The sequence below is a fragment of the Atractosteus spatula genome, chromosome 3 (assembly GCF_055471065.1).
Source record: "Atractosteus spatula isolate fAtrSpa1 chromosome 3, fAtrSpa1.hap1, whole genome shotgun sequence".
Taxonomy (NCBI): Eukaryota; Metazoa; Chordata; class Actinopteri; order Semionotiformes; family Lepisosteidae; genus Atractosteus; species Atractosteus spatula.
The window spans coordinates 6,574,436-6,589,791 of NC_142708.1; the positions used below are offsets into that span (position 1 = coordinate 6,574,436).

The 15,356-nt window shown below is 47.7% G+C and overlaps 1 protein-coding gene across 1 annotated transcript in view; it reads right to left on the reverse strand.

Annotated features, from left to right (window-relative positions):
• LOC148837310 (uncharacterized) overlaps positions 1-12,652 on the reverse strand; it is a 58,774-nt gene extending 46,122 nt beyond the window's left edge. Inside the window, exon 1 of the mRNA XM_088910320.1 lies at positions 11,966-12,652. Within this exon, the coding sequence (XP_088766446.1) occupies positions 11,966-12,051 (86 nt within the window). The 5' untranslated portion in view covers positions 12,052-12,652. The remainder of the gene's footprint in view (positions 1-11,965) is intronic.
• Between the last annotated feature and the right edge of the window lie 2,704 nt (positions 12,653-15,356).

The window sequence follows — 15,356 nt, forward strand, 5'->3', positions numbered from 1 at the left end:
GTGCTCATTCCAACACCTTTCTGTCTGTAAAGACACGCAATCACAGTGTAGGTCCAGTAGCACCAAGAGGGAGGAAACAGCAATCTGTCCCTCTGTGTTCCACTCTTAGGCTAATAACAGAAAGTAAATTCGTAAGTGAAACAATGGGGCTGATATTAAGCATTTAAAGCCAGAGTGCTTTGTGCAAGAGAGCCCCCTGATCAGAGGGATTAAGGCATTGCTGTAATACATCCCCATTTTGGTTTTAAATGCACTTCTGCACAGTTCTCCATTCTCCATATCGTCTCCTCTCTTATGTTGTTTTGTCATCCCAACAACTCAAAAAAATGTGATGCAGTTTTACAGTTCCTGAAGTACAGTACCTTGCCGTGCACAAGAAAGGTTTACCTGTTGCTTTTCTTTAAAATGTCTGCAAATGATTTTTCCTGCTCACCTAATCTGTTTGTGTGTGCCACGTTTGCAACGAATCAGACAGTTGCTTTGCCCCCGAACGGGCCAGAGGCAGCTCAATACTGGCTGCAGTGCACTCTCCTGCAGTATAACCCCAGGCTTCATTCAGCTACTCGTGAACGAAGTATGTACAGCATGTGCAGTGTCTGTATAACTGCAAATAAGCCTGGGTGACAAAGAACTGTGTAAATCCAGATGAGCCTAGGTAATGAAAATCCGTATAACTGCGTGTTTGCCTGGGTACAGAATATCTGTATAACTGCAGATCAGCCTGGGTGACGGCCCAGAGCACACTGTGTTAAGCAGTGCATCTGGCTGTTCCTGGATCCCACAGTACTTGTGTTATATCTTGACAATATTATCGGTGTTCACACCCAGAGTTCTGGCAGTGACAAAGCGTGCTGATTCACTCTCCTCTGGCTCCCGTTCAGGGACTGAGGTCAGGAGTTGGAAGCCGTGCACCTGGGCTGACGCCCCTGACGTGAAGACAGGCACAGCGGGTCTGAACAGCACCCACTGCTCCCAGGATCCTGCCGGGTGACTGGGGGCTAGAGAGTATGAACAGAAGACAACCTGTGAGGAGAAGAGGCCCATCCGAACCTGCCATCCTCCCGTACGCTACGCACATCTGTCACAGTGTCGAGCGCATTCTGAAATACCCCAGCACGTCTGCCTCCACAGCACGGCTCGGCCCCCTACACCATACCTTTTTTTAATCCTCCACGCCTGCGAATGTTTTCTACTTGTATCAGCTTTTACAGTATGTGTGTCCTTTTGACCTGCAGCATTGACTGGACAATGGGAGATGTGATTTTTTATTCTATTTCAAGTTTCACAGCTTCAGTGAGAGATGCTGTAGTCTAGGCTATTGTTTGTAACAACTGAAGGGATTAAGCTCCCTAATTAACAACTGTGAGTCTAGCTACTCTTCTCAACAGCTATTATATGTGCTTAATTATATAATATAGAGACCAGAGCTGCGTGCACTGTTGGTGAATGGGTCTACACTTCTTGCCATGTGTCCAAACATCCTGTCAGCAGAATCTGCTTCTGCTTGTTTCCACACACATCAACCTTCAATTTGATGTTTTTGGGGGGCCTCTACGCAACACTTTTAACTTGTTTGCATTCAAATGTAATCAGCTACAGCTTGCTCACTGCTCGGCCGTGTCGAGATCACACCGCTGCCCTAGTCATGTAATTCTAACTTCAACTCCTAAACATCTGAAGGAGCTACAGGGGCACGCAGACGTGAATATTATTTCCTCCTTTCTCGCTGTAAAACTGACCCCACGCCATTTGGTCGCCATGCCTGACTGGTTTCATAATGTAACAAAAACGGGATGATACTGTATATATACTGTACAGGCGTCCTGAGCCCCAATTCTGCCCCTGTAATCTAAATACACTACAACGCACCTTCACATCCCAAAGACAGAAAACCTGCACTCAGATGGATCTTACCCACAACTAAATCTCCCTCTGTAAAAAAATCTAAAAAAATCTCCCATTCGCCCACATGTGAATGGGAACCAATTTCCCTCTTCTGATAATACATCACTACTATTGGAGTGAACCCTGAGCTTTTCCACAATATAGGAAATCAGGACTTAATTAATAAATAAGGTGGCAAGCTTTCTTGCAATAATGTTGAGTCCGCTACTCTGTAATGCTCAGATTACCTTGTTCTAAAACCGATTGGACAGAAGAGCTCGCCCACAGTACAGCTTTGATGATGTTCATATGGTATTTTGCTTCCTTCCTGCTTCTCTCTGTATGTCTGCTCCTGTGAATGCGATGATCCATTCCCCTGGAGACTGGCTTAATGACCTTACAGGAATGGCCCCATCACTGATGATTTACTGTGGCATCAATTAACCTGAAAGAATCATCAGAAACATCCTTTGATGGTTCCTTCATGTTTCCTTTACTTTACTGTCCTCGAGGACAGCCAAGTACACCAACACAATTCCCATTGCTTCTGAGTGAGGCAATCAAGATGGTGAGTACTAATGTTGCTGAAACTCATCTGCCCCCCTCCCCCCAGACTCAACAACTTAACATAACTCCCATACCACTTCCCACTCTGAGAAATGGGAAAACAATGTCTTTAAATCCAACTCCAGTCACCAAACATGTTCTCTCAGAAAGGTCATAAGCGCATAAGTGATTTCCACCGCTGCTAATTCAGACAGTAGGGGCCTACTCTAATGAAACAGGACCACCCCAGCTGCTTCATTCTGCCTTCATTCTCTCCCTCCCTGACTGCTTTCCTGCTGTGTTGGCCTGACTGAACCCAATCTGCTGCAGGGAGGAGTGGATCGACCTCTGGGCTCGCAAGACTGGGGGTTTCAAATCACTCCTGGGACACTCCTGTTGCACTCTCAAGCGTGGGTTAGCATTTGTTCAGAATGCATCAATGGTACTGGGGCACTGTGGGGGTGGAGCTCTGTGGCTCAGGATCTGCGCCTGTGGCTGGAAGGTTGCCGGTTCAAATCCCGCGGCCGGCAGAGGAATCCTACTCTGTTGGGCCCCTGAGCAAGGCCCTTAACCCCAACTGCTCCAGGGGCGCTGTATAAATGGCTGACCCTGCGCTCTGACCCCAGGCTTCTCTCCCTGTCTGTGTGTCTCATGGTGAGCAAGTTGGGGTATGTGAAAAGACAAATTCCTAAAACAAGAAATTGTATGTGGCCAATAAAGTGATCTTATCTTAACGTACTGTAAGAGACACTGACGCTGACCCAAACCCGGCGTGTAAGCAGATTCAATAATAGATTTTATTTTAACCCAGAATAAAAATACCACAAAGGTTGTGTGGCCATTGATCTGTGAGGCAACGGAGGTGAGCATCGGAACCCCTCCCACCTGCATGAGGCCACTGCAACAGTACTGGCGCAGAGCTCACCTGCAGCTGTGCGGGAGATAACCATCGTAGACTGTGAACTGTACAATACCCCCACATTGCGGGCCATCACTCAGCCACAGCTTTCCAACATCTCCAGCATCTGTCTGACAGCGGGATTACAATCAGAGGCTTGGAAAAGGGATCGGCCGCCCGCGCCTCGGTCTATCCAGTTCAGCAGTTTCTTTTTGCATTCGCTAGTATCTTATAGTTTATGTGCGCAATGCACGAAGCACACGGCACAGAGGCAAGGGAAGCAGCACAGTTCGTGTGCCAGTTGTGTGTTTGGGGTCAGCTTCATCTACAAGAACAGGTGCAAAACGCCAGGTCTATTCTGAAGCCCACAGCAAAGACAGGTGAGGGGAATTTAGTCAAAGGGGAAAAGCCCTCAAGCATTGCCAAACCACACTGCTCCCTCAGTTTGTGCTCACAGATGTGTCCTGCTGGAATCTATCCCAAGAAACTCCAGGTGCAGAGCCACGCCCCAGACGATTCCACTACCCCAGCAGGGCAGGTCCCTGCTGCTGGAGAATTCAGCGCTATCCAGGCTCCAAGGTGGGGGGGGGGGGGGTCACAGCTCCCTGCAAATTGTTCAGCGCCAACGAGCCCTGACAGATAGTCCAAGTTCCTCCTTCTCCTCCTGATAGACGTCTCTGTGTCTGCGAACTGAGGCATGGCGCTGATAGGACGAGCACAGCACAGGCGTTCGTCGACAGCTGCCCGAGGGCAACTCTACCCAGGCACCAGGGGTGACGTCTCCTTCTGTAACAGGCAGGGCAGGTGGACCCTAGTACACCGGGACCGCAGGAGCAAGCTGGATCAGACGATACCCAGCAAGGAAGGTGTTGAGCAATTATTCAGCTACAGGACTGCAAGCCTGCAGAACGCTATACAAGCTGGGGCTGTAACTGGGGGGCATTAGGAATTTATTTTGACCCTGCTCACTGCAGATGCACTGCTAAAGCATGAGGCCTATCCTCACTGCTAACACATTTCCTGAATTCGGTGGAACCGCTGTACTCTGCTAACGTTCTGTGGAAAAGAGTGCACACCTCTGTAGAACGGGACCGCTTTCAAAATGAGCCCATCTTTTTCAGCCCGAAATGAATATTTTCTTTTATTCTGCTATTGTTGTTGACTTCAATTGATGGAAATGAGGGGTTCTGTGACTGGGAAGTGTTTTTTCTGCTGGCTGAAGGCATATATTTACCCCCAGCATCACTCCGCGAGCTCACAAAACACACAGATGTTTGCTCACACCCACCTGGAGAATCTCATATCTGAAGACGCACCTCTCACCTGACACGAAGCAAAACATGTACCGAATCGATAGGGCTTTCTTGTTGGCAGAGGAAAACAAATTGAAATTTAAAAATAAAACTGGGAATGGAAAAACTGAAAGAAATGATAATAAACACAGCTACAGATGAGGCTAATCAGGCCATCTAGGCTAATTTGGAATCAGTAGCCCATTGACCCCATCCAGCTGTTTCTTAAAACAAAGCCAGCAAATCGGCTTGAACAACATGGCTGAGCAGCCTGTTCCATACCACCACAACCCTTTGTGTAAAGAAGTACCTCTTGTTCTCAAATATAAACACATTTTTACAAATTCATATAATATTATACATAAATATGCTGGCGTGCCATCTTATAAGGTAAACAGATTGTATCAGCATTAAGTGGAAGGCTTGGAGAAGAGCTCGCTTTCATAGTTCAGGGTAAAACTCCTCTGATCTCCAGACAGAAAGCAATATGCCACACCTCCCATCAGTCTTAGGCAATCGGCAGAGCTGTTCCTTCATGTTTTGCTGAAAACATTTACAGTACAGTACAAAAACATGAAGATGAATTTAACTACTGAGAGTTAAAACACCTAGCTGGATGCAAATTTGCAATAGAGACATTATCTCTTGCAGATCACAAAACAAACAAGACTCATGATCACCCTTGAGCTCCACTGGCGGGTAACTCACGGGATATAACCCTGGAGTGAAGCACAGTGTTCGACAGGTTGAGTGAGAGAAGCAAGCCCTGCTCTGGAGGCCAAAACAAATAGCACAAGGTTTGTTCAGTGTTACAACAGCAAAAGAACAAAAAAGTGTCCCAGAGGAGCAAAGGGGTGACCTTAAAATGTGGAAAGTGAAAAGGACAATGTATTAAATGAATATTTCATCTGGTGTTCATTGAAGAAGAAATCAACGAGCCTTGGACTGAGGAGAGACAAAGTTAAGCGTTTCATTTTATCAGCACTGAAGAGGCAGAAGTTCTAAAATCCCTTAAGATAAGAACCCCATGCTATAAATCTCCAGGGATTTAAATAGAAATATGGGTAAATCTTACAGGGTTTCAATACCACAGGAATTATTATATCAATGATCTAGATTCTGGTCGAAACTAGTCAAACGCATCAACTACACATGTCAAGATGATCCTGACATAGAAGGCTTATCCAAAGGCAACAAAGGAAATTCAAAAGGATTTAGACAAAATTCATGACTAGGGAAACATCGGGCTGTTGAAGTGGTTGAGAAGCGAAGAGTGTTGCATTCATGTTAGCAGAAATATAAACGAAATGTATGACACGTGGTCTGATATAATCACAGACCTGACAAAATCTGACAAACATATAAACTAAATGATCAGATGAACTTAAAGGAGCAATTGGGGAAAACGATTTTTTTCCCCAGACATGCTGTTGGAGGCAGCTGTTTCTCTTGGGAAACAGCTGAATAAGATCAATTCTCTGGATCAGTCAGCCACTAGCTGACTGATCCAGTCACCCACTTGATGAGCTGAGCTCATCTTGATGATCAGTCACCCACTTGATGAGCTGAGCAGACTCCCCTCTTGTGTCCCTTCTTAAGTTCTTAGGCTCTTGTGACTTTCCAGATTTCTCATCAGAAATGCTGCTACACACGATGTCACAGCGCAGCGTTATCAATGAGGAGGAGATGAGCTCAGCTGAGCACTCCTGGGCACAGTCCGAATGCATGGATTGAGGCAGCTTTATCCACTCCTCCATTATCGGGAAGGTGCTTTCCTGTTAAGGGGTGCAGCAACCAAAAGCCTATTCTGGAAGCATGGGAGGCCATAGATTGCTTGGCCATCCTGATCCTGATTTTCCTGAGGGATAATTCATTATGGGAAATTAATTTCTTAAGTGTTTCAGCAGAGAGACGGAGTGGGAGAGAAAGGGGTGGTCTATACTGCTGCTTGGTGTCATACTGTATTTGCTCGACTGTAGCACTGCACTGCAATGAGAGTTGCTTAAAGCAGCAGTAAAAGCCGAAACCAGAACAAAGGAACTTCCTCAGGCATGCCTTATTTTCAGAGACAAACACACCAAGGGTGATCATTGCTGGCATATTTTCCCAGTCATCAGCCCCCTATACAGACAAGGTCATGAGATAAGGAAGAGGGAGAATGGGTCTGAAGGCCAGGGCTGAGTGTGGAGAGGGATCACTTTTCAAAACAACTCCCCCCTTCTCTCAGCCTCCACACACAGCTTCCAGTGATGAGCTCATTGCAAACTCTCCCAGCTGGGACAGGGGCTATTGTGATGTCAGCAAAGAGGCACACTCTCGGCCAATCAGAAGACAGGAAACACAATCCACTCTTCTCAATGTGGCTGTTTCAGGACAGCTCCAGAGGAGGAGAGAAACAAGAGCAGCCTGTAGTTCCCCTCTTTCATGTTAAGCTGATCCCATGAATTTTAGAGAGAGAGAGAGAATTTAGAATCACACTCGTTTTGTTTTAAGGCTTTCAAAAGCCCTCCTTTGGATTGGTTTTCTGTTCTCATATAAGAACCCCTTTTGCACTGACTGTTCTATTAGAGACTAGAGCTTGTGCATTCAAATGAAGACACCTTTCAGGATGAGCACTCCCAGCTAGATGAGAGGTATTCTAGGCCATCTAGATTCTCTGATGCTGCTCAGTCCAGGCCTCTCCAGACAGACTCCCACACTGACACTGACAGATCCTGCTGCAGACTCCAAAACAAGCTCACACACATAATCCAGGCATGTGCTGATGCGACGACAGGAACGAGCCTGTATCCCTCCTGGCAAACGCACACATTGCCCAGTGCGCACACGGCCTCAGAGCGCAGCCTGAACTGTAAAGCCTGCAATTGTCAGTGTTTCCACGGGGATTAACTGTGTGGAAAAATCAGAATAGCAGCAGCCAAGATTGCTTAAGCTGCCAGTGACAGGATGTCTGCCGGAATTAGATGAACTGCCTGCTGAAAATTTGCAAAGAGCACACTATTTGAATAACATAATAATGCCAGTGAAACAGAAACTCCATGTCCTAACATGCTCAAAGCTACAAAGGAAGAAGAATTCTATACAAATATCAGATTCTGGCTCATGCACATGTCTGGCATTGCGTTCTTCTGCCCAGCAGCTGAGGAACATGATTCTGCTCTTCAGAACGTATCTCAAAGTCAGTAAACACTGTATTTACCATAGTTACCACAGCAGTCACACAGCCGAGAACGAGCCATATAAAGTTCACCTCAGAATGATGTTTTCCCCTGTTTTTTAGGAGTTCATTAGAAATAGCAATGAACAGTCTAAATGAACATTGTTAGAAAAAACAACAGTTCAGTACCATATATTGCTAATACACTGCCGTTTTGGCTTTAGAATATAAGAAAGAGATGAAGCCCACCTAGCCTGGTGGGTAGTTAGAAGTTCATTGATCCAGTGATCTGTTGAAAGATGTCAGGGTATTTTGACAACATGGCTGGGCTGTTCCAGACTCCCAGAATCCTTTGGGTGAAGAAGTGCCTCCTACTCTTATCGAGAAAGGCCCAGAGATCTTTAAGGACCATTGAGAGTCAGGACCTTAGTTTAACATCTCCCACCACTATACTGGGACATTAGGAACCATACAGACCACAGGGTGGGTGCTCCCCGCTTCCCAGGAGGTCTGCCCTCCAGTCACTGACCAGGCTCAACCCTGCTGAGCTTCAGTGGGCTGTCAGTTGAGAACCACAGGGTCTTTGTCAATGTGACTGAGTATGTTGCTTACTTGCAAGGTTCCTCTTCTACTGAGTCTGTCTTAAACTAAAAAGGTTCAGTTCCTTCAGTCTGTCAGTACAGGATATCCCCGTAATACCTGAAATGTATCTGACTGCTCTTCTGTGGACTGATTCATTATCAGTCCAATACCTTTCCCACAATGTAGTAACCAAAACTGTACACAGTGTTCTAAATGAGTCCTAACTAGAGCATAATACGACTGTATCAATACATCCCTTATATTCAATTCTTCACTTTTAACTACATATACAAACCCTTTGATCACCTTTTTTACTGTAAACAAAATAATTTAATTATTCATCTAAAACTCTGGATGTCATCTGTCCTGCTGAAGACAAGCTGATATGTACAGTATCAGTAGAACTGGGCGGTATGGTGGCTCTGTGGCTCAGGATCTGTGTCTGTGGCTGGAAGATTACCCGCTCGTATCCCGGGGCCGGCAGAGGAATCCTACTCTGTTGGGCCCCTGAGCAAGGCCCTTAACCCCAGCTGCTCCAGGGGTGCTGTATAAATGGCTGACCCTGGGCTCTGAGCCCAAGCTCCTCTCCCTGTCTGTGTGTCTCATGGAGAGCAAGTTGCGGTCTGCTAAAAGACAAATTCCTAATACAAGAAATTGTATATGGCCAATAAAGTGATCTTATCTTATCTAACTCCCTCTGAGATTTTTTTAGCGACAGAGTTTTCAACCCTACCACGTGTAGATGTCTGGATAAGAGGAAATGCTTCATGGAGGAGAAAAACAGAAAGATGATGTGTTATTACATTCTGTCAATTCCATTGTCACGTATTATTTTTCGTTTTTAAAGGTGGGTTTGTGCCTTTCCTGCTGTATGTATTGTACATGATCACATTGCACAGGTCTGAAGCTTCAGCTTTATGCAATGCCAATAAAACATACTGAGTTTGTGTTAGGATCTCCACTCTGACTCCCTCGGTCTCGAGACTTTCCTCAGCTCTGGATGATGCCTGGGCTCCAGGAGCAGGAGTGCTTCTGTACTCCTGAAGGACAGACCAAAGTCCACTGCTGCTCCTGCCCCTAGCAGAGGCCACTGTCACCCACCAACCTGTCCCAGCACTGCCCAGCACCCGGCCACAACAGCTGGACCTCTATCTCACAGCACGGTGAGAATGAGTTCAATAATAGATCTTGTTACTGACTTTTAAGGCTCTAATAATAATAATACTCTGGCTCCATCTTACATCTGTGGACTCCTCCATGTTTATACTCCCTCTGTTTAGGCTCCGCTCAGGTGAGGCTGGCCCTTTGCTCACTGTACCTGGGAATGAATCCCGGACTTTTGGTGACCATATTTTTTCTGTCGCTGCTCCAGTGTTATGGAACGCCCTTCCTCAGACTCTAGGAGAGACAAGTTCTTTGACTCTCCTCGCATCTAAACTCAAAACTCATCTGTTTGCTAGGGCCTATGCCTGACTGACCCACGTTTTGTCTGTATGAATCTGTATGCTCTTGCTTATTTTTTTTCTTTTACTTATTATTGTACTTTTATTGTCATTTTCTTTATCACTATGTACTGCATCCTTGGGCTTGGAAAGGTGCATTATAAATAATAATAATTATTATTATTATTAACAGAGAAAAACTAGGAGCACAGGCAACATTGCGTTCAGCAACAGGAACAGCATTAAAATAAACTCACATGAACGGCCAACTTGCCCACAGGGGTCAAACAGCCATATTCCCAAAACCTGTCACCTCAGAGGAGCAGAGCACAAGGTCTGAAAGCCACCAGACACTTACAGCTGCTAGGCAAGAAGCCATGTGGGCAAGCTAAGTGTTCCTCTCAGATTCTGCAACATTGCCCCTGGTTCTTCCTCTTTCAGAGCAGTGTGGGGGACCACACCATGTGCCCGAGTGACTCACGAATGCCTCGTGCGGCGCCTTTTGGCCCAGTTTCTTATCTGACCCCCACCCCGGGTCTCTCCGACTGCTGCGGCTGACGTTGCGGTTCTGGAGCAAATGGGCCGAGGGCCGGGCAGAGTCGGCGTGCGCTCAGGTGGACGGTGGCGGCCCGCAGAAGGGTCAGAGGGGGCAGCTCTGCTCCTGCGGGTTTCACAGCTCTTAAAGCCTCCCGCTGAGGGGAACCGAGCCGGTCCAGTTAAGATCATAATCAGCTCAAACGGGAGGATTGCTGCAGAGGTCCCTGGGTGACCACACACCTGCTGGATCTCTTCCAGTTACACAGTTAAACCCTCAACTGATTTCAGATTAAGCATGAGTTAGGATTAAATAATAGGGTTGATCTGACCTGCTACCTGTTCTCAGCTTTAAAACATACAGGCCGCCCCCTTCTAACACACTGCATTTCATCAGCAGCGTACGAACAGCGCACGCCTGAGCCGAAAGAGCACCGGGCACAAGCTGCCAGTCAGGCGAGCTGCTTGCTCAGAACCCTGGTGTACGGTGCGGGAGGAATGACAGCGCAGTCAAGCGCTGGGGCTGTGGTGCCCGGGTGTCGCACAAACACACCGCTTTCGCTCACAACCCCTCTCCTGAACCCTCTCGGGGAGCAAGGCTGTTCCTCTCTCACTGCCGGACTTTCTCAGGCTCGGGAAATGTTACTGTATCGTCTTCTCTGCTGTAACGGTTCGTCTCACTCCTGGTCCACAATCCCACACAGGTTACAGCGATCACAAAGAAATCAACGGCTCCGTTAATTAAGGCCAATTAGGTTATCCACGGATTCTGTTACGTCCTGTAATCGAGAGCTCGGGCAGAATGTAAATGACAACACCCGGAGCAGGAGCAGGAGTGAGGATTACCGATCTATATATCCTGCAGCGTCTCTAAACCAGTTTCATAGCGACCGATTAAACTACACGTAACAAAATATCAGCATTACATAGTTTTTTTTTTAAATGATGAGCATTTTTGTTACAAACTTTAATAAGGGATTACTACTTCTTTCTGTATTCATTATTATTATTATTATTATTGCTAAATTGCGTTAGGTGCATGCGTGAAATGTATGATACTGCAATAGCGTGTGCGTACAGTATTTACAGGTGTGCAACCGTGGGAGCCATCAGGGCTGTGTGTAGTAAGAGGGTGGTGGTGAAAATGTCACGAATAGTCCACAGGTCTGAGTAACAGGGCACAAACGCCAAATACCCGACACGTCCGACTCCACTGCTATTAACAACAGCCCCTTCCGTCCGTTCCTTGTGCACCATGTTGTCTGAAACCCGACCTGCTCTCGGGGAAGCGGTAAGGGGGTCGTTGACCTTTCTGCATTTTATCACGGGTGCTTGCTGACACGGACACGCGTCAGGCTGTTACAACAGCAGCCCGGCTGCGCTGAACGCGCAATTCACTCTGCTGGGACTGATGCCATCCCGGAGACACGGTCCCAAGATCTCCCAAGAGCACACTTTGTTTTGCGCACATCGCGGACAAACGAAGCTTTTTCGTTGCTTCACGAATGCTCACGTCGTGAAGGAACAAGACACCATGACAGCGAAGTTCACAAAATGATATATGAGTGGGGGGGGGGAATAAAGGCCAGCCTGGCCAGCCCGCCCTGCATACCAGTCTATGCTGACTTACCAGTTGGTTGACGACCGGGGGTTCAAGATGTCTTCTTTAGCCGTGAGCAGTGACAGGCTGTAGGTGTCGAGGTTAATCGACTTCATGGCTGATGGCTGATCGTTTTCACGAATTCCAGTCTTATTCCACCTCTGTTGCCGTCCTGTAGTATCCGCTGAAGATCGCAAAGAACCACACACAAAAAAAAAAACAACGCCAAAAGCACAGAGAGGCACTCACACATACACACGCACCAGTCGGCGTTAAAGGTCTCCTTTTCTGAAACGAAAAACCGATTGTGTTCTCCGTTCTACCTGGCAGTCACGACTGTGGGGATCCGCACTGCGAGCGAGCGGCAGGCGATCGGGAGAGAGAAGTCTGTTGCAAACTGCAGGGAAAAAAGTCCTGCAAGAAAAGAGAACTTGCAGCCAAAAAGCCCCACCTCCTGCGCGAAGCAGAAAAGGCAGTTAAACAAATTCAGCTGGACTTCACCCTAGCACTTTTTACATCGCAGAACACGACTCCGAACCGGAAAAACCGAGGGGCTCAGACCCTCTCGAACAACCAGTGCGTGGAAGAAACCGCAGACGGACCGAGACGTTTCCAGACCCAATTCCAGTAAATACCGCGCTATCGCCGGGACCCTCCTGGCGTGCGTCGCCGGCCGAGGAGCTGCGATATTTGCCGCTGCTTAAACTGTGGAAAAGCAAACCGAGCCCGACTCTCTTTCCTTTTGTTACCAGGGCTGAACGAACTGCCCCCTCACATCACAATAGTGGGAAACATTTACAGTACTCTCCCTCCCTTCTCGCTCTCTAGAGTATCATTTGCCTTACCGTAATAGAGGGGTTTAGCGTCTTAAAATATTATTCTGATCTCCAGCGGCCGTTAGCAGGGTGAGGTCATTCTTAACAAAAACACTATTGGCAGCACGACATGCACATTTTTTTTAAAAAAAATGAATCTGTGACATCAGTGAATAAGCACGACAGACGCCAGAAACACCCGCTTTAATAGACCTACGCCTGAACGGTGTATCCAGTTTATGTCGGTGTTTTTCTCTTTATGGCTGTGATTCCAGTGGGAGACGTAATGCATTAAGACCCGTGAATGACATGACAATGACAACTGCTCTCACAGCCTTTTCGGTTCGTCCGTGACGATCACGTCCTCAACCTGGCTGTGGAGCTTTCTCGCCGGCCCTGGCGATGTGAGTGTTTAACCTAGCAACGGGAAATCGGAATTCGCGTGGCATGGTGGGTGAAGAACAGCGTTTCTATAGCCTGTCTTCGACGCGATTTCCCCCCTCCGTCAAGGCCTCCCGTTTGAATAAAGCAGGGCTTTATGAGCAGAGAGGGCTGAGGAGGACTGCGCCAGTGTTCGGTGACACAGGCGCCCCACTGACGCTGAGGCCAGCGTGCGGCCATTCAGGGCGAGGGCACCCCTCACCACACAGCCCTTTCAGCCGGGCGACAGTGCTGTCAGTCTTCGCTGTTGCCCCACTTTCAGAGGGGCAGTACACTTGGCGGTAGCTGGAGCACCATTTACAGAGAGGGAAGTACACTGGGGCCTGTTTACACAGCCACAGAAGTGGGCCTGATTCTGTGGGAACTGTTTTATAAATAGGCAGCAGCCTGCCTGTTTTATTCCTCCTCAGAATGTTTTCCCAGAAAACTCGCCCCTATTATTGGGCTGTTTTGGCCCACTTGGGAGAGACCCCAGCAGAGGGAGTGGCAGTCAATTGCTGCTTTTCCATCAGGCAATGCGTTGAGCACAGACATGTTTTTGGACAGCTTTTTTTTTTCTTGGCATGAAATAGTTTTTTCTTGTGTGTGTTTTTTTTCTTTCACCAACTCAAAAATGCCTCTCCTCTGCCTGCTATCCCACGCTGCCTTCTTCTTTCCCAGAAGGCTCTGCAGCACTGCCCTCCCACAGGCTGCTGGCACAGAGGGCAGGGAGCCTGGCCTGGCTGGCAGTGCGTGGGGCTCCCTCCGACAGCCAGAGGAAGCGCATTCCTGCGCAGGGAACTCCGGAATCCTGCGGCCTGATTTCCGCGAGATCAAGACGGATGAACTCCCGGGAGAGGAAGCCGGCGCTGGCTTGGATCTGTCCGTAAAAGGCAAAGATCTCGGAGGTCTCCAGAGACTCCCCCGCGGCCCCTGGGCTGAGGAGTTAATGAGGGCCTGAGGTTTTCAGACAGCGAGTCTCCACGTGCAGCGCAGAGAGCACCAAGGGAAGTGCTGGCAGCCGCCATTTCTCTGCCAAAGCTCCAGCTTCCTGTCATTAACATTGTTTTTCCACCGCTGGGCTCTCTCAGCGGCTCTGCCTGTCACCGCGCGGGAGTATTTCCCCTGTTTCCGGCAGAGGAGAAGGGATGAACGCTGTTCTGGCGATTTCTGTTTTCTTTCAGGAGCGCCACAGCCTGTCACGCGCTGGAAAGCTGTATAGGATTTTATCTGAGTGAACCAGGACAGGCCCCCCTTGTCACCCAGCGGTCACTGCAGCGCCCCCTACAGAAACTGGGCTGAATAAAGCCTCCCATACACCCCCCTCCCCCCCACACACACAAAAAAGAAAACTAGCTTCTGATAGGTATACACCTTGGCAAAAGTGTTTCAAGTAGTACTGCTTTCCACCAATCAGTGCCGACTCTCCTGTCAGGCACTGTGGGGCTGGTCGCTTGTCAAAACGGCTTCATGCTCCCTGTGAACAGGAGTCACCCTGCACTGCGAGCTGAGACAGAAACAGGTTCGGCTGCAGATTGAACATGGACCCTGGGAGGGAGCCTTTCAGATTGAACTGGCTTTGTAAATGTTGCAATATTACGAACATAAAAAAAGTTTAGAAAAGAGAGGAGACTGTTCTGTCCCGCTGGCCCATGGAGTAGTTTGTCGCGAGCTGATCCAAGGATGTCAACCAGCTGTTTCTTGAAAGAGGCTTCTACAGCACGGCTGGGCAGCATGTTCCATTTTCCACAATCCTTTAAAATGTGTGCTGGATCGACAAGGCTTAGAAGTAAATTAAGAAGAAAGGCCACACCGTCTTGTTTTGCTGCAAATACTGAGGTCATCATATATTTTTCTAAAGGTTATTTTCCACTACAACATACACAGTTGTTACCCAGGAAGCCCAGGAGAGATAGTAATGAGTACAAGCTGGCACTTGAAGGCACCTGGGGCACAGGTGGCTGATGTGTAGATACTGCTGCGCTTTGACTTGCTGGTTCTGCCAAAATGTGATGCAATATTATAGTCACTACGTGCTCTATCACGTTAATCTGTTTAATCATATTCGTTTTGAATATGCTTTTCTTATCCAGAAACTATGTAGGAGCTAATTTCAAATTATGATTCTATTTATAAGAGTGGAATACTGCTGGAAAATAATGGGCCCACGACAGAGCTGCATTAAT